This window comes from Symphalangus syndactylus, chromosome 17, assembly GCF_028878055.3.
Source record: "Symphalangus syndactylus isolate Jambi chromosome 17, NHGRI_mSymSyn1-v2.1_pri, whole genome shotgun sequence".
Taxonomy (NCBI): domain Eukaryota; kingdom Metazoa; phylum Chordata; class Mammalia; order Primates; family Hylobatidae; genus Symphalangus; species Symphalangus syndactylus.
This window is the reverse complement of record NC_072439.2, coordinates 46,505,290-46,528,796: the sequence shown is the minus strand read 5'-3', so window position 1 is coordinate 46,528,796 and position 23,507 is coordinate 46,505,290. Positions and strand designations below refer to the sequence as shown.

The 23,507-nt window shown below is 40.1% G+C and overlaps 1 protein-coding gene across 8 annotated transcripts in view; it reads right to left on the bottom strand.

Moving 5' to 3' along the window:
• Positions 1-1,019: 1,019 nt before the first annotated feature.
• ANO6 (anoctamin 6) overlaps positions 1,020-23,507 on the bottom strand; it is a 237,352-nt gene continuing 214,864 nt past the window's right edge. For 5 of the 8 annotated variants that reach the window (XM_055251354.2, XM_055251351.2, XM_055251355.2 and 2 more), the window contains 3 exons: positions 20,054-20,256; positions 18,300-18,405; positions 9,062-12,245 (listed from right to left, as the gene is read on the bottom strand). In XM_055251354.2, coding sequence (XP_055107329.1) covers positions 12,039-12,245; positions 18,300-18,405; positions 20,054-20,256 — 516 coding nt within the window. In that variant the 3' untranslated portion in view covers positions 9,062-12,038. Of the gene's footprint in view, positions 1,772-9,061; positions 12,246-18,299; positions 18,406-20,053; positions 20,257-23,507 lie in introns of those variants that run through there. The other 3 variants (XM_063620201.1, XM_063620202.1, XM_055251352.2) reach the window with 2 other exon arrangements.

Here is a 23,507-nt window from a genome sequence, read left to right as displayed (position 1 = left end):
TACCCACCACTGCCATCAATGTTTTCCAACCTGATATCCAAATGATGCTGGCATTTCTCTCTGAACTCTGGGTTAGATTATATAGAAATCATTTCCATGATCAGCCCACAGACAAGTCAGAATATTGCAAACAAGTTTCACACTTTTCCTTTCATCCTGCAAGAGGGAACCAGAAAATGGGCCACTTCCTCCCAACAATGCCATGCCAGATAAAGGTTAGGGCAAGGTTGAGCTAAAATGCCACAATATTACTGCCATTTTGAGTATGGGTTTTTTTTTTTTTTTTTGATTGGGCATTTACTTGTTTGCTGCAGAACTTGGTCTCCAGGGCTCCTATAAAGCTATTTTAGTCATTAGTTGTTTACTAGATATTTCCTTGGAAGAATGAGAGTCTGACCATGTACAGTGGCTCACGCCTGCAATACCAGCACTTTGGGAGGCCGAGGCAGTCAGATCATCTGAGGTCAGGGGTTGGAGAACAGCCTGGCCAACATGGTGAAACCCTATCTCTACTAAAAATACAAGAAAAAAAATTACCCAGGCATGGTGGCACATGCCTGTAATCCCAGCTACTCAGGAGGCTGAGACAGGAGAATTGCTTGAACCTGGGAGGTGGAGGTTCAGTGAGCTGAGATTGTGCCACTGCACTGCAGCCTGGGAGTGAGACTATGTCTCAAAAAATAAATAAATAAATAAATGAGAGCCTGGGACTTCCTATTCTATCATCTTGCTGATGTCCTCAAGAAATATATTCTTAAGCACATATGAAATCTTCACAAAAACAGATTATATGCCAGTTCAAAACTCAAGTCTCAATAAATGTCAAAAAATCAGTATTACAGTATACAGAAACTTTTATTGCTTTAATGCATTTAAGGTTAGACTTGATAACATAAGGGCAGTCTTACAGATTTCAAATCATACAACAAAGCAACTTAGGTGAAAAACAAATGAGGCTCAGTTCAGGAGATCAAAATCATCCTGGCTAACATGGTGAAACCCCATCTCTACTAAAAATACAAAAAAATTAGCCGGGCATGGTGGTGGGTGCCTGTAGTCCCAGCTACTTGGGAGGCTGAGGCAGGAGAATGGCGTGAACCCGGGAGGCGGAGCTTGCATTGAGCCGAGATCATGCCACTGCACTCCAGCCTGGGCGACAGAGTGAGACTCTGTCTCAAAAAAAAAAAAAAAAAAAAGGAAAAAGAAAAAGAAATTAGGCTCAATTAAATTACCTTTTAAAAATTAAAATGGCATGAAGGCATTTCAGATTGAAAAACAAAACAAGGGAAAATCTAAAATACTTTTAATAATAGCAACAACAAAAAACTATACATATAAAAGCTTGTGGGTTGCAGCTAAAATACGATTTAGAGGAAAATTAATGGTCTTAAATGCCAATATTGGAATATTAATGAGCCAAAAAATACTACTCTATCTTGAGCACATGAAACAATGCTGGCCACATAATAGACACGCAAATATTTGTTGAATGAATTATTGAATAAATCTAACTTAAGAAATTCAATAAAGAAAAACACAGAGTTGGCCCCAAAGAAAGTAGAAGGAAAAAGAAAGTAACAGAAAAGAAAATAGATATTATTGAAATAGAAAATATATAATAGAGGGAGTCAATAAAGTCAGAAGTTAGTTGTTCCAAAAGTCTAATTTCATTGACAAACCTATAACACATACAGCAGTCAACGGGGAGGCAGAGATTGCAGTGAGCCAAGATCATTCCACTGTGCCCCAGCCTGGGCAACAGAGCAAGATACTGTCTCAAGAAAAAAAAAAAAGAAGCAATTAAATCATATCTTGAATACTCTGGTAATTATTATCTTCAGGTAAGCTGAATGAAAATGAGTGTTAGTATTTATCTTTGAGAATTTGTTTAAAGGTCCAAATTCAAATGCCCTCATGTCCAGACAGACTGCCTTTTACCATTCTCCCGTGGACGAGGAGTAACAGGGCATCAATATCATGGTAGCCTTGTTTGATTTGCCTCCCGCTTAGGTTTTTCTCCAACTGGGCAAACCAGATGGGAATTAGTTCATGAGAACCACACCGCAGATGAGTTTGGGAGTTTGCTTGATGCAGTGTTTTGATATGGGGATTGAGAAATTCAGAGTCCCAGATCCATTTCATTGGCCTTTTGCATTGGCCTCTGTGTGACCTGTGATTAAGCACTGGCATCAGCCCACTCTAGTAGGCTATTGTAACTGCATCCTGGACTGTGACTCACTTCAGTGGTGGGCTGGTGGCTGGAGAAGTAGCAGCATCTATACTCAAGACACACAGATGGCACTTCCTCACAGTCCTCTCAGCTCACCATCAGGACTTCTGACCAGCCATTGTACCAAACCAAGCTTTACTCATCTTGATTTGGTGTCTTGAGCAAGCAACTGTCATTCTTAACATTATGCTACTTTCCTGGGTATACTTCCTACATCTTTTGGTTAGAAAATCTATTATCAGGGCAGATGAGGCATTTATTCATTAATTCAACAAGTATTTATTGAACATCTCTCTTCCAGGTGTGCTATAAATACTGAATTAATACACAATCTTCCCTGTTTGAGAGGAATATCTTTAATGGAATTACTCCCTGCATATGGCTTACAGGTTCAATGTGGGTCATGTTTTTGCAGTGGGCCTCTAGATGACACCAAGATTTATAGTTCTGATCACTTTTTGCACACTAGTCACACTACTACACGTTGAATATCCCTTATTTGATATCCTTGGGACCAGAAGTTTTAAAAATTACAGATTTTTTTGAATTTTGAAATATTTACATATACATGATGGGATATCTTGGGGATGGGGCCCAGGTCTAAACACAAAATTTGTATTTCACATACAAGTGATACACATAGCCTGAAGGTAATTTTATTTTCTCTTGGGGATGCTGAACAAAGTGTGTATTGGGTGTCTGCATTTTGACTGTGACCTACCACATCAAGTCAGATGTGGAATTTTCCACTCATGGCATCACATTGGCACTCAAAAAGTTTCTGATTTTGGAGCATTTCAGATTTCAGAGTTTTGGATTTGGGATGCTCAGTCTGTATTGCTGATCACATTTCCTTTTCTGGGACTCCAGGATTTCCAGGAAAAACAGCTTGGAATGAACTATATATGTGTATATATATCTTACACACACATACATACACACACACACACACGCACGCAAATAGGTGCTGAATGTGGCAGGATACATAAAAGAAACCACAGCAGGCCTTATCACACTATGTAGCCCAAGATGGACAACTAGGAAATGAGGAAGACCAAGAGCTCAGTGGGCATTGGGCAGGATGAGGCAGCTTGCCTGAGCGAAAGCACCAGCGCAGACCTTCCATCAGAGACAGAGCTTTACTAGAGGTTGGCATTGACAAGAAAATGGATTTCACATGCATAGAGAGTGGAAAGACTGTGTTGGTCTTTTTTGCTACCCTCATGCTTGAAGTTTTACTAGCCAACTTAAATGTAAATGCCATGATTGGCTTTTGTCCAAATTTTTATAAAGCAGTGGTTCTCAGAACAATTTTACACTCTTAAAAGTTTTGAGGTTGGGTGTGGTGGCTCACGCCTGTAATCCTAACACTTTGGGAGGCAAGGTGGGTGGATTGCCTGAGCTCAGAAATTTGAGACCAGCCTGGGCAACACGGTAAAACCCTGTCTCTACTAAAAATACAAAAAATTAGCTGGGCATGGGGCAGTGTGCACCTGTAATCCCAGCTACTAGGGAGGCTGAGGCAGGAGAATTGCTAGAACCTGGGAGGCACAGATTGCAGTGAGCCGAGATTGCACCACTGCACTCCAGCCTGGGCAACAGAGCAAGACGCCATCTCTTAAAAAAAAAAGTTTTGAGAGCCCACAAAAACCTTTGTGTGAATCATACGTATGAATATTTACTGTATTAGAAATGAAAACAGAACATTAAAAAAAATTTTAAAATAAGAATAAGCCCATTGCATGTAAAACATAAAATGCTGTAATGAAAAAGAATGTACTTTTCAAAATAATCTAGTGAGAAGAGTGGCATTGTTTTTTATTTTTAATGTCTGGCTTAATAGCAAGCGGCTAGATGCTCATACCTGCTCCTGCATTCAATCTATGCCCATGTTCCACGTCATGTAGCCTCTGGAAACTCCACTCTATGCTCGTGAGAGAATGACAGTGAAAAAGGCAAATCATGTCTTTGTGTTATTAGGAAAATAGTTTTGCGTTTATGGACCTCCTGAAAAGGCCTTAGACCCTCCCAGGGGAATCTAGACCACACTTTGAGAACACTGTTCTAGAATTTCATGACTGACAAGGTGCTTTCAACATATGTCAACCCTTGTCAGTCTTTTCCACACAAGTTTCACTGAGGACAGAGGAAGGTAAAGGTATAACCCTGAGGCCTAGATGAAGCAGATTACTGTAAGTGTGGAATTTCTTTTTTTTTGGACAGAGTTTCACTCTTGTTGCCCAGGTTGGAGTGCAGTGGTGCAATCTCAGCTCACTGCAACCTCTGCCTCCCAGGTTCAAGCAATTCTGCCTCAGCCTCCCTAGTAGCCAAGATTACAGGTGCCTGCCACCACACATGGCTAATTTTTTGTATTTTTAGTAGAGACAGGGTTTCACCATGTTGGCCAGGCTGGTCGTTAGCTCCTGACCTCAGATGATCGACCAGCCTTGGCCTCCCAAAGTGCTGGGATTACAGACGTGAGCCACCATGCTCAGCTGGAATTTATTTAAAGATTGTTATTTTATATTAAACGTTCATTTGAATTTTGAACGCAATTTCAAAATATATCTGTGTTTGTTTTAATACGACCATTTCTCCTTTAATCATTGAAACATTCACCTCCACGGGGATTGCTCATGTTGATCCTGTGGTTTCATATACACCCTGAATCCAGGGTGAGAAGCATAGACATTAGGGACTTCATAATGATGCCAAGTAGTGGAAACAAGCCCCATTGTTATGGATTAGGAAGTTAGAGCCTAGAGAGGTTACATGCCTTTGTGGAAATAAAGATCAGCCAAAGGAGAACAAGCAAAGCCTATTTATTCAGAGCTTGCTATAGCAAGGGAGTCAGCCATTGTCACTTGTGTTTTGACAGAGACTCAAAGGCAGGTAGAGGAGTAGGAAGGCTTCAGCTATGCCCTGATTGGTGGCTGCTGGCATGGGGAAGCTGTAGGCAGCTAAGCAGAAGTGGGCATTCTATGTTGTAGTTCGGGGGCATATTTGGCTTTCTCTGGTTGGTCCTAGGGTACAAGCAGGAACTGGAATTAGGGAAGCTGTTATTCAAGTCCTGGTCATATTGGGCCAATTGTTACAGAGGTGTTGTTTAGCTTCCTGGTTTATCACTAGACATAGCATTCTGACCTCCTACAAGTCTGACTTGTAGGCTGGCTTCCTGGGCTGATTGTAGATAAAGGGGTTAGTTTCCTGGGCAGGTTGCTGCAGGCTGAGGGTCAGTTTTCTATTTTTATATAAGCTCTGGCCATTGTCCATTTGTATATTCAGTTTCTTAACTTGCTAAAATTTATGAAGCTGGCCAGTGGCAGATCCAGGACTTGAATCAGGGTCCTCTATTTCTAAATCTCATGTCTTTTCCCGTATCACAGGCAGGCTGCCTTGAACCCAGATAAAACAACCATTGATGCTGTCTTTGCCCCAGACCTTGCCTTCATTTTTTTTTTTTCAGTGAGTTTGTGTTGTACTCTAAATGTACTTGTCCACCCTAATTAAAACATGGTATGTTTTTGATGACACTAACTATATTCTTAAGATACTTAGATCAAAGATTAAAACCTTCAGTTTTTACCCCAAAGTTTCCTTTCCTTCTCATCATTTACAATACACAGGGTAGGTGGGAAGGAAGGGGAGTACATTTGCCCCAGGCTCTGGTTCACAGATGACAAAGATGTGGTTTAGTTTGGGTAGCATGGCTTGGGCAAAGAGTTCCTAAGAAAATGTTTGGAGGACTGACACAAAGACGTGTTTGTAACAGACTGGCCATCCTGGCAGAAACTGGGCTGCACTGAGGGGTGGTTTGTGAGCAGGACACTGGTATGCTTTCTCTTTTACTGTTAGGTGCAGCAGCTAAAGTGGGGGAATTTATAGTAAGCAATTAGTTGCCCATGACTCGATATGTTAAGAAAGACAAGCTTTGGAAGACAATAATTTGTGGAATTATCCAAGCTGACAAACTGCCAAAGGTTGGAGCCCTGCATACAATAGGAAATCCCAGGGAAAAAGCTCTGAAGAGACATCCAGGGATCCATTCATTTTATAATAGGGAGTGCCATAATCAAGTATTAGGAATTACACTGTTCACGTTGAACAGGTAATAGAGCTTCAAGAGATGATGTGGAAGAATATTGTCTGGGAAAAGTTCTATTCTAGGCTTTCAGTGCAATTTCCTAGATTAAAACAAGGAAGGCAATGCAATGATTTATCCTTATGAAGGAGACTGAAGAAGAGGTCTCAAGAACGCATTAACCTGCCTCATTATTAATGAAGGGTGAGTGTTAATGTGCTGGTTCTCTCTGGGGTCCCATGAGAGCTCCTGGGGTTGTGTTTGCCCCACCACCACCAATGAAAAGAGCATTTAAACAATTTGCTGGGAGCTGCTCCTTGCATATGTTTGCTTTTCAGTCTTTTGGGGAGCAATCGAAATGGAGTATTTTTTCTTAGTTATACCCAGAGGTTTTCCACAGAGTAGAAATGAGGGACAGGGAGCCTTCTGTTAATTGTTGGAGTCTCCAGAGAGATTTCCCTTTGTTTAATTGTCTTTTACTTCCCTGGATTCTTTGCACTGCCTCCCTCCTTCCTCTTCTATCCCAGTCCTGGGAAAAAGGTTGCTGTAAGATTTTGATCTTGAAGCTAGAGCCCTGCAATGGTGAATATTGATTGTCCCAAAGGAACCAAAATACTTGAGGGTAAAATTTGATTTGATTTAAAGACAAAGTAGGGGAGAAAAAGCCCAGCGGTGGGGTCAGCCCGTGAATTTTGTTGGCGGCCAGTGCTGTCGCTTGTTCCCAGGGCTGTAGCTTGTTGTGTACCACAGAGCAGGCCTCTTACCTGCAGCTTCCTCTTAGGTGACTGACAGCGATTTATCACTCTGACTCACCTCAAGCGACAATGACAAGAAAGAAAGTAATGGCAGGGTATTTTTTAACATAAATGTGCTTATCCACCCTGAACAGTATTAGGAATCACAGTCTACTTGCTTGAGTTCCTGTGCGAAGTTCCTAGTTCTAATTAGAACTAGGTTTGATTATGGCCAAGAACAGGTGAAATTATGAGAAATGAAGGGCAGGACCGATCTCAGGGGTATCTTCCAGTTGGTAAAGTGACAAAAATCAAATCATTCCAGCATTGTAAAGGATCCCACGTGCTGAACTGTTTTCGGGAATGAGGCAAGGGGTTTAAAGGGCCACCAGACTTATCTATGTTTTCTGCTGGGAAATGTTAATGCTGTCAAGAGCATTTCTAAAATCTTCTGTTTCATAACCAGAGGAAAACATCTCCCCAAATAAAATGAAATTGTCGCAGCCACAGCAGGTTATTCTAGGATTTCCCCTTCGTTTATGCTTGAATGCTCCATGGAATCCGAAGGCTCTGGGTGGGGTCAGTTCTCCTTCTCCCCTCAGGAATGCTGCAAGGCAGTCTCCCTATTGTGAGAACTGCTATCAAACTCCTTGAATCTTACGGTGACGAGGCTCAAAGAGCATATCAGAAGAGAGAGCTTAGGAGAGAAGGCAGATGAGTCCTTACCAGGGACAAAGATCACATTCTTGCCTACAACATTCCGTTCTGAAGTTCTCCACAGGTTCCCCATTGCTTATTGATGGCAAAACTCATCGTGTTAGGCTCACAGCTTCATTCCCAGTGATCCAATCTACATTTCCCCAGGATTTATCTGTCATCATGACCAACCTCCCTCCTGACCAACCCCAGTATGATCCAAGGGCAGGAGTTTGCCAAAGTAACGCACTCGAGTATTTGTCCTACTGCCCAGTAAACATCCACTGCCCTTGTATCGATAATAATGTGGAAATAAGCAAAGACCATCCACATGAGAAGGAAAGGCTATTTATTCAGAGCATGCTACAGCAAAGGGAGTCAGCCACTGTCACTCGTGTTTTGACAAAGACTCAAAGGCAGGCAGAAGAGTAGGAAGGCTTCCGCTATGGCTGATTGGAGGCCGCTGATGTGGGAAGCTATAGGTAGCTAACTAGAAGCGGGTATCCTATGTGATGATTAGCAGGGCATATTTGGCTTTCTCTGGTTGGTCCGAAGGTATAAGCAGGGGCCAAAATTAGGGAAGCTGTCAGTTATTCATCAAGTCCTGGTCATATTGGGCCAATTGTTACAGAAGTTATTCTTTAGTTCCCTGGATTTTAACTGGAGAGAGCATGCTGACTTTCTGTTAGTATAACCTACTGCAGGCTGGCTCCCTAGGCTGACTATTGTAGATAGCAGGGGCAGGGTGTGGATAGAGTTCTGCTTTTACATATGGTCTGGCCATTGTCCATTTACATATTGCCTCTCAGTAATGAAGGGGTGACAGGGAACACAACCTAAGTGGTTCTGGGAAAGGTGTCCTATAGAGAGAAGGCAGCAAGAGAAAGACGTTTCTAGTTTTGCCAGTTACATCCTCTGGGTCACTATTGGTCATATAATGAGTATTTTAAAAAGGAAATTAATGGAATATGCTACATTTATAAGTGCTATTGCAGATATTTTAACACATTTCATTAAACTAGTAGGTGAAACCAAACATTATTCAAAAGTCTGGTAAAAAGTGGTAAAATTTGCTAGATTGATGAAAAGGATAGGATTTAGGCTGAGTTTAATAACTAGCTTTTCTGCTCTGTAACCTTAATAAATACACTGAATATAATTTTTAAAAACCACAGCAAATCTCTGAAGTGAAGGCTGTGAAAAATCTACACAAAAGCACACATTTATCTAAGTGATACACAACTGGCCACTAGTAAATAGCAGATATATATTTGTTCTCTTCCTTAAAAACATTAAGACAATATATAATAGACCATACTATCGTTTGTAAAAATGAATTTATTTAAATGCTCATAATTATAAAATATTAAAATGCACAGAAATGAACATTAATTACAAACTTTACATCTTATGCCACAATGTATGAAAAGCATCATGAATAGTTCTACTTCAGTTAAGCTGCTCATACATTTTTACCCTCTCAAACATAATATGAACATAAAATGGTACAAGAAGTGTTTCAACAACAGAGTACATTCTGACCCCCATTGTGAATTAATGTTTTATGAAATTCAAGACACACATGCAATAAAAAAGGGAACACTTTGGTGACAGTTTATAAAATGGCCTTGTTTAGTTTTAAAATAAAAATGATAGCTTTCCCTTTCTAATGATATATAGCTAAATTATCTGGGGGATGTTTAATGAAAAATCCCCTGAGTACTTGGTCTAATGTTTCAATATACTAAAATTCACAGGCATTACAAAAGGATATATAAAGCTCAGTTTCTCTAGTGGTTAACACTGGACAGGCTGAGGGCTAGATTCTCCCTCTTCACAGGTCCACTGCAACACCCATCAATTTCCCCAGGGCTGCTGCCTCTGAAGCCACTTACAGATGCAGCCACCATTGTCTGCAGACACAGCTCCATGCTTTTCTTCATCACTGCAAGTCAGCCCTGGACTCATTAACACTGTGGATGGCATGGGGAAATGACCCTGCATCTCCACCACAACTTTGCTCTTTTGGGCATCTTAACAGTGTCGGATATTACATTTGGTGCCTTTAAATATGTAGAGGGCTTTTTTTTTTCCCTCCTGTCCACAGCAGCACATTTAAGCTATGAAGAGGATTTTCTCTGCTGGGGCTATGAAAACAAATGCACATTTCTTTTAAGTTCTATCATACATAGAGGAGATAAGGTAAAAACATTTCCTTTTCTATGCTGACATACATGGTGAGTAATTGCCAAATTTAAACACTAGGAGATAGTCACACACTTCAGAGAAGAGGTAATAGAGAGGAAGTGACACTCGCTTCCAGAAGCAGTATCTCAGGAGTGAAGAGAGGAAAAGTGGCACTCCCATCTTGGCTGCGAATGAGAAAGAGTTTCCTTCAGTGGGAAGAAATTCATTTCTCCATCCCAGTGCAGTCAGACCTCATGTGGCCTGTCTTGAACTCTGACTGCATCATTAACATGATCAAGAGAGACAGTGAAATGGGGTCCCGGATCCACTGGGACAATTCAAAAGCCTAGAATACTGCTTTGATGGATCCTAAATACTTAAAAATCACTCATGGCAGGCATTTGAAATCATGACCTAGAGTTAAGCTACTTTATTGTAAAAAGCCTCTAAAATCTGAGTTTTCCTTTGCTGCTGGGATTGATAGGCTGGCTCCTCTGGCATTTAACAGCATCCCAGTGAGGCCCATGCAGCATGAGCATGATGCAAATCACCTCCCTCTCATGCACCCAGCACTGATCTGTTACCAGTAGGGGTGAGAGGGCCTAGCTCCCTGTCTTTTCCAGAGCGCCCAGGAGGCCTGACACTTACAAGGCAATAAAGTGAAGTAGACTGCTAGGCTGAGCAAAAGTGAGAGGGCAAGACGTGCATGGCAGGACAGGAGTGCAGCAGGAAGTAATCTCCAGATAATGGTAGGGTTTGTGACCAAACCCTTTTCCTTTATTACTCTTAACTGCCTGATTGCTCTAGAGGAGGCTAAAAAATCAAATCTAATCTAGAGTCTCTTTACTTGATTATGAATAAGCTGGGTATACTCCTGTCTCTAGTACAATCGGACAGTTACATCAAATTACTGGGCCCAGAGTAACAGGATGGAGGATGCAAGGAAGCCACATTCTTTATGGCAGAGACTTTGGTGTGTTGATCACTTTGGCATATAGAAATAAGCCAAGTCCTGCAGACTCCTTGACAAAAGGCACTCCCTACCCAATGACCACAATGAGGGCACTTGCTGTTTCTGCCCATGCACACAGTCGTGCCCCAGTGGCTATGTAGTGAGCCATTCACAAAGGCAGCTGGTGATGTGTAATACTGCACCTTCTGTATCTAATGAATAAAAGTCAACTGGTAGAAAATTGAGGGGCTTATCTTTTCCAGACAATTATGTTGATAAAAATGTAATTTTAATCATGTGATATCACTGTTTTCCAAGAAACTGCACATCTTTAGAAAAGATAAATTAATTATCCAGATCAACATGAGTTAAAATGCTGTTTGAAGCTGTAACTTTCCCTACTTTTGTCATTTTATTCCCTTGAGATCTGCAAAGCAGTCAACATTGATTAGGCACAGAACATCCTAGGAGTGCTCCTGGAAGATAGAAAGTGTCACTGTGGATTAGGACAAATATGCTTCAAAACCTTGCTATCTTCATTCCAACCTACTAAGAGTATTTTTTTGAGATGGAAAGACATGCTCAAATGAAGACTGAAACTATTTCCTCTGATTAACTGAGGTTTCCTTTCTGGAGGTATTGAAAATACACCTAAATATTGTGAATCCTTGAGTCTAGTTAGCTATTTTTAATCACATGAAAGCTATTAAATCTATAATGATGGTACTGTAAGGAAAAGATGACCCTGGAACAGATCTAGCAAAGTGAAGAAATAAAACATGGCTTAAAAATAAAGAGATCATTCGCCTGAGAATAGAAAGAAATGAAAGTAATCAAACAGAAAAAGAGAATCCATTCTACTTTAGAAGGGGTGGTTTTTCAGCACACTGAGGGACTTTTTCTGTAAAATTCCAATTTATCAGAAAAAGGTAACATTTAGGTTTTCCGGGTGATAATTTTTATGCCCTTCATGATCTAAGTTTTACATTTTCCAGTTTCTGCATCGCTAGCTGAAACTGAAAAATAATACGTGTGGAAATGGCAATAGTTAAGACTCATATTTGCCAAAGTGATTTAACTTACACATTCTCATTAGTGATTCCTAATATATTTTGACAGAGCTAAATTCCTTAAAGTGCTTCTCAGAACATAAAGCTCTTATTCTGATTTTGGTCGTAAATTGTTATCTACTGCTTCTATCATCCGCTCAGCTATCACCCCCATATTTTTCGTCATATCTTTGAGGTGATTCTCATGAAGCAGCTTTTGGGTTAGGTATTTTTCTCTCTGGATCTTGCTCTTCGTGCGTTTTGATACATCGGGAATTGCATATGAAATGAAAAATTTCACAGAGTAGATGACGTGCTGGGGAAGAGAAGAAGAAAAATGTCACTCACAAAGAAATGGAGAAGAACACCGAGTTCCTTTCATTCTTGCTTGTCATTATGGCAGTTTATCTGGACAAGGCAGTGGACATTTTACACACATATCCAACCGCTAATGTCATTGTGTCTAATCAACAGTGTGGCTCTGTCTAGCAGTTACTGTTACTTTATACATTTAAATAATACTATGTGATATGTAGAAAAGTATATATACACACATATAATGGTTATAAAGGATAAAGAAAAAATGAATACCTCAAAAAACCTCCATTAAACTTAAAAACTAGGATGCTGACAATGCTGTTGTATTTTGTGTCTCTTTTTCTAATGGCCCTGCACTTCTCCTAAAGTCAGTGCTATCATATCTGTACAAGTGTATGTGTATCATTCTCACTTATTTTTTAAAGTTTGACAAAATATGTATATATACCCCAAAAATATAGTCTTGCTTGACTTCACCTTTATGATACTGCATGCAGTCTTTTGAAATTGCTGTCTTTGTTCTGGATCAGGTTCTCACTCTGTCACGCAGGCTGGAGTGCAGTGGCATGATCATAGCTCACTGAAGCCTCCTACTCCTGGGCTCAGGTGATCCAGAAGCATGCCACCATGCCTGGCTACTTTTAAAATTTCTTTGTAGAAACGGTCTCGCTATGTTGCCCAGGCTGGTCTCAAACTCCTGTCCTTAAGCAATCCTCCCAACTTGGCCTTCCAAAGTGCTAGGATTATAGGTGTGAGCCACCACGCCAGGCCGCCTTTTGTTCAAAACTATTTCCTAAGATTCATCAATGTTATTCTATAAAACTAGTCCACTAATTTTCACTGCTGTATAATATTCTTCTGTGTGACTATACTATAATTTATTTGTTCCCCTATGAACAGGCATTGAGGTTGTTTCCAGTTTCTGTTTTAGGAAAAATGCTGTTGTGAACATTATTGTGCTTGAATCCTAGAGCATCATCTGCAAGTTTTTCAAGAGTGTGGACCTAGGAGTGGGACTGCTGAGACTCTATGTCATATGAATGTTCCATTTTATAAGATGATACCAAAACATTTTCCAAAGCAGGTATACCAACTTACACTCCCACAGCAGCGATAGTTTCAGTTGCTCTACATCCTTGTCAGCACTTGGTATCATCAAACTTTTTTTTTTTTTTTTTTTTAAACAGAGTCTTGAATGCAGTGGTGCGATCTTGGCCCACTGCAACCTCCGTCTCCTGGGTTCAAGCGATTCTCCTGCCTCAGCCACCTGAGTAGCTAGATTACAGGTACCTGCCACCACACCCAGCTAATTTTGGGTTTTGCCATGTTGCCCAGGCTGGATCAGGCTTTTTTTTTTTTTTTTTAAACCAACTTAGTGATTATGAAATGGACTTTCCCTTTGGTCTTACTCTGCATTTTCCTGATTACCAATGAGGTTAAACACCTTTTCGTTTTTTAATTTATCAATCAAAAATCTCTGACCTAGCAAGGGGAGAGAGATAATATAAGCATAATTAAAAACAAATTATTCATGGTGTTAAAAAGTGATGAGTACTTTGAAGAGATTCTTCTGTAGATTAGTCTGGATATGCCTAAGTGAACAAACACTTCAAGGAGGTGAGGGAACAAGCCCTGCAGATATCAGAAGGAAAGACATTCTAGGTAAAGGGAATAGCCAAAGCATAGCTGGTTTCAGAGTGCATTCAAGAAAAGGCGAGGATGGTGCGGAGCAGGTGACGAGAAGAGAAGTGATGTCTGAGGGGCACTGGGGTGTGGCTGGATCCATGAGGCCTTGTGTGCCACTGTGAGGACTCTGGCTCTGCCTCTGAGGGAGGGAGGAAGAGCAAGCCCAGCTAGCAGACTCTGGCCCTAATCCAGGCAAAAAATGATAGTGGCTCTGACCTGGTGGTAGCAGCACAATTGGTCTGAAGTGCTCATTGATATATTTTCAAAGGAAAAGCCAACCAGATTGGATATAGCATTAGGGTTCCAAGGACTCTGGCCTGAGCAGTGTTGAGACGGAGTTGCCATAATCAAGAGGGAAATACCGTGGATGGGAGAGATTTGGGGCTGGGTTGGGAGGAGAACATTTGGAGTGAATGGAGGAAAATATAGGCATGTGGGGCAGCAGATGTGAGACATCTGTTAGGGATCCAAGCAGAAAGGTCAGGTAGGCCGCTGGATTCATGGGTGGAGTTCAGGAGAGGGGTGCTCTGCAAACAGCCATTTTAAGGTCCTTGTAGCATACAGATGGTATTTAGAGCCAAAAGACTCCAGGAGATCATCAAGAGACCAAGGAGAGAGAAAAGATGACAACCAAGGGATGAGTCCTAGGATCACTAAGAGAATAAGGGACTGGCATAGAACCTGAGGTGGAATGGCCAGGGGCGCAGGAGGAAAGCGTACTTTCCTAGGAGCCCAGTGAAGAGGAGTTTCCAGGGGCAAGTGATGAGGAAAATCTGATGTCAGATTTTCAGCAAAAATTTGACTCAGATTTTTGCTGAGTCAACTGTTGCTAAGTCAGGTGAGGGGAGGGTGGGGGAAGTGGTGGCTGCTGCTAACTTTGGCAAGAGCAGCTTCAGTGAAGTGGAGGGGGTGAAAGCAGGATAGAAAGATGGAGGAATCGAGGACAGCATGTACTGGCAACTCATTCAACGGTGCTGGCCACAAACAGGAAAAGAGACGTGAAGCAGGACTGGTGAGGTAAGGATGGAGAGAATTTTGAGATGCGAGAGATATTAGTGTGTTTAGTGATAATGGAAATTATATAGTAAAGCGACAAAGGTTGATGCTATAAAAGAGTTCTTTCATCTGTTTCTGAGGTAGGGAATATTTATAGATATGTGGAATTTCTGTGTTATGCCACCCTTGCATTTCCAGGTTAAAGCCTGGTGGCGTGATGTTATCTTTTTAAAATCTATTGCTAGATTCAGATTTGTACATTTTCTAAAATTTTGTGTAAAGATATACAACATGATGTTGTAAGACACATGTATGTAGTGAGCCCTCAATATCATTGACAGGTTCTTGGAAACTGCAACTCCAGGTCCTTGGATAACGTCATTTCCTTCAATGTTGTTTCGTTACAGCATTGATTAGAAAAAACACTGGTTTTGTTAGATGTTGTTATCTTAAAGTCATGGTTTCCAAGAGCCTAATGAGGATGTTAAGTGAGGACTTACTCTATAGTGGAACAAATTAACATGTCCATCATCTCACTTTGCACATCTTAGAAAGATCTAGGTAATGAATAGGGTTGGCTTTATTTTCCTTTCTCTCTTCTTGTCTGATTTTAGGATTTAGGCTACTCTTAGCCTCGCCAAATGAATTGGAGAGTATTTCCTCTTTCTGATCTCTGAAGGCATTTGTATAGGATTGAAATGATCTGTTTTACAAAGCTTGGTATCACTCTCCAATAAAAACTACATGGTCTGGTGTTTTCATTGTAGAAAGATTTCAAACTTCTGCTGTAATTTAAGGTTTATAGCTACCTTCTTTAGTATTCTAGAGATAGACTACTCTCTTCTGGCTTCTGTTGTTACTGTTAAAAAGCCTACTCCCATTCTCGCTTTAGTTTTCTGTTAGTCATCAGTTTTTTTCCTCTGGTTACTTTCAAGGTCTTATTTTTGGTGTGCTGCATTTTCCTTGCAATATGTGTGAGTGGATTTCTTTATTCTGCTTGATACATGTCATGCTTTCTGATCTGTGAATTCTTTCATCTCTTTTATCCATTTTCAGCTTCTTTCATTTAAGTATTTCTCATTCTTCCATATCACTTAACATCTTTTTCGTATTTTCTATTTTCTTATCTCCCTGTGATACATCAGGAGTAATTTTTTCAGACCTATCTTCCAATTCACAAATTCTCTCTTCAGATTTGCCTAAACTTCTGTTTAATCCATGTTTTTTTTTTCATTTCACCAATGATTTTATTTTAATTTCTAGAAGTTCCATTTAGTTTTTTCAAAATTGCCTTATAATTTTTAGTTTCTTGCTTTTCAAATTCTACCCAAAATTCTTTAAATATTTTCACATACAGTTAATTTATATTCCTTATCTGACAGTTCTAACAAACCCTTGAGGTTACTGAGGGTCCAAATCAGTTGTTTCCTGCTGAATCTCACACATTTTTTTTTAAATCACCTCTTGTTATTGACCATCTTTGATTGTGTGCTCATATTTGATTAGCTTGATCTGAGAAAAACCTGGGGACACTTTTCTCCAGAGAAGATACACACTTCTTTCTACTGAGACAAATGCAGCCCTGTTTTGGGTCTCTGGCTTATCCAGGTATCTCAAGCTCAGTTTTTCCACCTCCCTTCTGACCCAAGGCGTGGTCTCCTTGAGCTCCAAGATGGAGGCACTGATGGGTACCAGCTTGCTCTCTGAGCCCTCCAGCACTACAGGGGTACTTATTGCTCACTGCCCTATTAAAGCCCATCACCTAGCCCGGGCTCAGTGGCTCGTGCCTATAATCCCAGCACTTTGGGAGGCTGAGGAGGGCGGATAACTTGAGGTCAGGAGTTCGAGACCAGCCTGGCCAATATGGTGAAAACCCATCTCTACTAAAAATATAAAATTAGCCAGGTGTGGTAGCATGCACCTGTAGTCCCAGGTACTTGGGAGGCTGAGGCAGGAGAATCGGCTGAACCTGGGAGAGAGAGGTTGCAGTGAGCTAAGATCATGCCACCGCACTCCAGCCTGGGCAACACAGTGAGACTCCGTCTCTAAAAACAAAAACAAAAACAAAAACAAAAACAAAAACAAAAAAACCCGTCACCTAGTTTTCCCTCTCTCTGTAGATTCTCTTCCCTTCCAGTGGGCTCAGAAATGCAAAGGAATTATCAAGCTGGCTCTAGAAGTTTTGCAGTGGGGATGGTCTACTGCATATGTAAGGACAACATATAGTCTACCACAATATCAAAAGCAGAAGGCCAATCACTTCATCAACTACATGTTTGAATAGAAACTTGTGACTCTTGCTGATCTATCAGATACTGTACTTCAGAAAGTCACCTACGATGAACCAAACATGAGTTACTTGTCTTCCCTGTTTAATGTTTGGTAGCTAAATTAAAAAAAAAAAAACAAAAAACTAGTTAAGTACCAAAACTCCAGGTAGTCTACCCCACTTCTTCTCCTCTGCTGATTGGTTTTATTCAGAGCAAATGAAATCCACCTGCCTCAGCCCCTCTTGCTGCTAGGAAAACCACATGCTATAGTTCTGGTCAATGAGATGTAGGTGGAAGTCCACTGTAGGGGCTTCTGGCAAAGCATTCTTTCCTGACAAAAAGGACTGGATGTGGTTAGCATCACCCTTCTTCCTGCTTTGCATGTAATTTTTTATCTGGAATTTCAGCAGCCATAAGTGGACACATATATGAGAGCAAACCCAAGAATTGGCTATACTGCTTCCATCAGTGAACTGGTATTGACTGATTTAGGAGCAACCACGTACTTCTGTGAACTCTATTATGTGGGTTGTGGGGAGGGGAATCAACCTTATTTAAGCCACCATAGACTGCATTTTGTGTTTCTTGCAACTTAATACAATCCTATCTACCATACCAATTAAGCGACCTCTGATACTTTGTAATTTGACAGTAGTTAACTCATTCTGCATAGGAAGCATAGTTGGCTAGATCAATTACAAATTTATAGTTGCCTTAGTCATTTTTCAGAGATGGTCAATTTCAAACTCTCCCAGCAATAACAGTTTCTCACAGGCAGAGATCACATCATCGTACTCATCTTGCATAAGCCCTTTCATAGCCCAACATGCTGCCTAGTGCCCTAAATTTTTAAAAGTTAGTAATGAATGAAATTGAATCCCCTTTGCGCATAACATGCTTTTAAACTTAAAAAGCAGACAATGCTCTCGTTAATGAAGTTGTTTGAGTATTTTCAGGTCAAAACTGATTAACATTTCCTAAAATATTATCAAGTGATAAGAAGAAGGTATCATACATGTTAAGTATGGAGTTGGCAACACTTAATGGAAGGTCTGCAAATACACATCCTTATAAACTGTTTGAAAGCATACTTTTCCTACCTCCATGACAATGATAAAAGCCAGCTTGGCTGCAATCACGTGCCAATAGTAGATGTTGTGTTTATACTCCTGGGGGTGTCCAGGTGGGTATCGGAAATCACGATACCTGAAAACAAAATGGAGACATATTGGGAGACGAATCTTTTTGACTGAATACTGTAAACAAAGGCCCCATTTAAAAAGAGGTCATGGCCGGGTGCAGTGGCTCATGCCTGTAATCCTATCACTTTGGGAGGCCGGGGCATGTGGATCACTTGAGGACAGGAGTGCGAGACCAGCCTGGCCAATATGGCAAAACCCAGTCTCTACTAAAAATACAAAAATTAGCCAGGCGTGGTAGCACGTGCTTGTAATCCCAGCTATTCGGGTGGCTGAGGCATGAGAATTGCTTGAACCCAAGAGGTGGAGGTTGCAGGGAGCTGATATGGTATCACTGCACTCCTGTCTGGGCAACAGAGCAGGACTCTGTCTCAAAAAATAATAAAAAAATAGAAGTCATATTTGATTCAATGCTCCGTTAAACTGGACATCACATACATTTTCTCTTAAAGCTCAATTTGGTAACAAAGCCCCAAAATAACTACAGTAGTACCTCATTTAATACTTAATCAGAGAATGATGGTAATAACACGGTCCATCTTTGTAGAAAAGAATCCATCTTTATAAAAGAACTAAAGTTTTAAATTTGTTCTCCCAACATTTATCCCTGTTTTCTCAAAACAATTCCTGTTTTGGGGATCATGTTTATAAATTTATATAATGGTATCATCAGGGTTCACTCAGCTATGGGACTCTCTCTCCTCATAGAGTACTATCTGCTTGTTATAATTTTTTACCTAATTCTTTGTTGTCAGATATCAAGTGTTAACTGCTGTTAGTGTATCTTCCTCAGGTAGGACATCTCTAATTTTATGCCTTTAAGCTATTAAACCTAGAAGAGTTTAATTTCTGATTAGAATTGTGGAAAGTAAGAATAAGCAGATTTGATATTCCACTAGTTGTAACACAAACATTTATTTTGGGCTTATTTCTGGTTTCCTGGTTGCATTATTGAGAATTTGAGTTAGTGATGGCTTTGAGGAGTTGGACTAAATAAACTTTAAAGCCTCCTGTTTTAGGTTAAACTCTATGGTCCAGGAAAAAAGGTCGATGACCGACAGTTCACAAACTTTATCAATTGGTAATTTACCTGGTACATACTGCCCACTGTTGAACTCACCAGCCATTAAAATTGATGCAGAGAACTCTGGAATACTTTTAGATAATACTGTTCAGCTGAGTATTTACATCTGTTATTTTTGTATGTCCCTGTTATGTGAGGTGCTAGTTTGCCATCATTCAATATCTTCAGATTGTGCTTGAAGAATAGTCTTAACAACTGAATTATCTTGGTTCTTGGACCTTTTGAAGTTTCTCTATTTCTATGACTTTTCTTTGGAATCAATCTCTCTGTAATCGTTTAAAACTCTCAACTTAAAATCTTTATGGTTTGGTCTGAAAGTTTTACCCCTAGTCTTCATTAACTTTTTAATAAATATACATATATATCCATTTTCTGAGTTTCACTCAAGAGAAAGCTATGGGGAAAAACTGTCTCTAGCAGCTTGATTTAAATGACACCAAAGTACCTGGCTGATTCTGAAGTTATAAAGAAATAAAAATTAAATAATTAAGAAAATGACACCAAACAGAATTAAGTCACAAGAAAAACCCTTTTAAAGATGAAGTGCATAAACAAGTAAAGCAGAACTTGCCTGCATGTGGTATGGTTACCCAGGTCAGAGTATGGGTTTCCCTTGCTTTTGTTTTTGAAGTCTGCGACTTTGAAGATGGAGAGAGTGTTGTTGATGTACCCTTCCATGGTGTAAGAAGTGTGGTCCCCATAGGGAGGGACGGAAAAGGACCAGTAGTACACTAGGCGGGGGATCATGTCCGATGTGAAAGCAATGATCATGGCCTATTTTGGGAGAAAAACAACGAAGCGAAAATGAAGTTACAGTTTTTTGTTTTTGAGACGGTGTCTTGCTCTTGTTGCCCAGGCTGGAGTGCAATGGCACGATCTTGGCTCACTGCAACCTCCGCCTCCTGGGTTCAAGCAATTCTCCCGCCTCAGCCTCCTGAGTAGCTGGGATTACAGGCACGCGCCACCATGCCTGGCTAATTTTTGTACTTTTAGTAGAGACAGGGTTTTGTCATGTTGGCCAGGCTGGTCTTGAACTCCTAGCCTCAGGTGATCTGCCCACCTCAGCCTCCCAAAGTGCTGGGATTACAGGCGTGAGCCACTGTACCTGGCCGAAGTTATAGTTTTTATAGGTCAGGTTAACAAGTACGCCAGAACTACTATTTTCATCATGTCGATTTTTTTTAAAGATTCAGAAATCTTAATTCTTTCTTAACTGCAAAATATATGCAGATAGTGAGATAGGATCTTGCTCTGTTGCCCAGGCTGGAGTGCACGGGCATGATCACAGCTCACTGTAACCTCGAACTCCCTGGTTCAAGTGATCCTCCTGAGTAGCAAGAATTACAGGTGCACTCCACCATGCTTGGCTAATCTTTAAACATTTTTTGTAGAGATAGGGTCTTACTACGTTGTCTGGCTTAGTCTGGAACTCCTGGCCTCAAGCAATCCTCTCAGCCTCTCCAAGTGCTGGGATTATAGGTATGAGCCACTGACCTCAGCCTAGAAGACTTGCACATTTAATCAGAGTCAACATTATGAAAATAATTCAGCTTTATATAATTGATTTAGCACTTCTCATAAACACAGAATGTAAACTGCATGTTTTCCTTGATCTAAATTTAAATAATGACCTCTAAGTTCACTTTTTTCCTGTATAGTATTTTCCTGTATAGTATTATGACTTGTTTACACAAGTCAAACCATGACCTGATTTGTTTTAAACTCTCAGTACATGGTTATGTTTGTTGCTTCATTAGAGTGCGAGCATTTATTAATTTTAACAAAATTTGGGTAGGAGAATTATATTGGGGTTGTCCCATTCATAGTCAAACAATCATGTCTGTTTAGTTTGATCTAGTATCTAAGTAAGTAAGTCTCTAAACTTCAAAAAGATTAAGTGGATGAAGTTATGAAAATTATAAATTAAACAACAACATACAGAAAATTTAGTATGTTCCTAGATAAAAGGAGTAAATATGGGCCAATCATAAACCTGTGTGTCAGAGAGATACCTATTAGGAGGTAAAGCTATTATGAATTACATGAATTTTCTCTAAAAGTCTTTAATTTGGGCTTTAAACTCTCTCCAGTGTGTAAAACTGGTTGGAAGGAAGGAGAAAGGATTTTTACTTTAAACCAAATTCTGTGTGAATAAAACAGCTAAATGATTGTCATTGATGAAGCAGAAAAGCAGACGTGTTTTTGCTTAACATGATTTTTAATAGTATTCATGTGAACATATGGTTCAGACACAGTGAGACCACAAACCAAATCTCAGGCAAAGCAAGAAAAAACAATTAAGGGGCTTTTCTATTACAAAATTTCCCTCACTAGAACTAGCTTTGTCATTTCCTCTGATGTGAAAAATGTATATATATATATGAGTGTGTTTCTGCCTGTCAGTACTGGGGAGCCACTTTCCCTCAGATTTCAATAGATTAAATTTTGCTATTATCATTTAATTCAGCTATATCTTTTTATAGAATCACTGGCAGATGTGTGCATCAGGAAGCTACAAAAAATTCCAACAAGGAAGATAATTCTATTGTCTTCTGACAAGATACTTTTCTTCCTGAATTGAGCTGCTCTGAGAGACATGCTGCAAGAGTACAAATAAATGTAGTGTGCTTCATTTCCCATGCTGTTCTGCACACAGTTTTCCATTTATATAAAAATAAATTAAAATTGGTCTTCAATAACAGATGCTCTGGCAAGATACAACAATGTCATTTCGGCTTATTTATTGAACCAGCAGCTTTAAAATGAATGATTTTATACCAAATTCCTGCTTGATGCCCACTCTCATCCTGGTGGTTATTCTCTTTTTGTAGACAGTAGGTTGTGAGATACACACTGGGTGTTTGAGGGAATAAGACACACATTTAATGCTTGCACAAGCACACATATAAACATAGATGCCTATGTATGTGGATGTATAACTGCCATCTTGGAAGTATAACAAATCCTAATATGGAAAAAGGGATTGCCCATAGTTTAATCAATGTCACAAATCTAATAAGCAGTTTTCCTAGGTTAAGTGATAAGAAAAAGCCATTCTTGGATAAGAACCAATAGCACCAATTAGCCGGCATGAATGTCTGTACACATACACACACTGAGTCGCCTTGGAAACAGCCAGTCCTCCATCTGTGCTCATGGAGTAGAGCCATGGCATGGATGCTGGGAAAAGGTACCTAATACAATCAACCCAGAATGCTTGAGGAAGACGGGGAGTTTGAGTCAAATGAATTTTCTGGTTAGTTGAAGGTCAAATAAAAACCCTTTTAGTTTCAAACTTTGTTGCTGAAAATTTTCTTAAAGCACACAAGTCCCCGTTCTTGCCCAGCTTACTGTACTACAGCATATTGACAGACAGATTGACAGATTCATTGTTTTATGACTGAGGAACTTGAAAGGCCTCACTGCCATTTTTCTACACAGCAGTCTTCATTTTGCAGCACAGTGGATGTTGAAGGTGTGGGGTACCTGGGTGAAAGGAAACTGACATACCCTAGTAGTTGGTTTTTGTGTGTGATTTTCAACTTTCTCCAAATAGTACAGATAGCATACAATTCAGATAAATGTAAGGTTCTGGGGCAGGGATGACAGCTAGGTTCCAGATAACTTGTTTTATTGTATAAAACTGTAACCATCGTCCAGACAGTGGCTGCTTTTGGAATTCTTGTGCCTCCAGTTGGGGTACCTGTCAGAGTCCTCACAGAGTCACTGTTAATAACAATGATGAGTAATGAAGATGATAAAATAACAGCAGCTAACATTCAATAGAAATGAGGCTTCATGCATTAACTCAATGAATTCTCTAACATTGTGGTTGGTATGTACTATTCTTATGATATGTGGTAGGGAATTAATAATTTTACAAATAATAAAATGGGGCTCTGGAGTGGTAAGGCCTGGCTCAAGATCATGCAGCTCAGAGGTACAGTGCTGGGAACTGGAGCTCGGGTCTACCTGACTCTAGAGCCTACAGTGCTCAGTAACTTCCCTCATCCAGAGCCTAACCT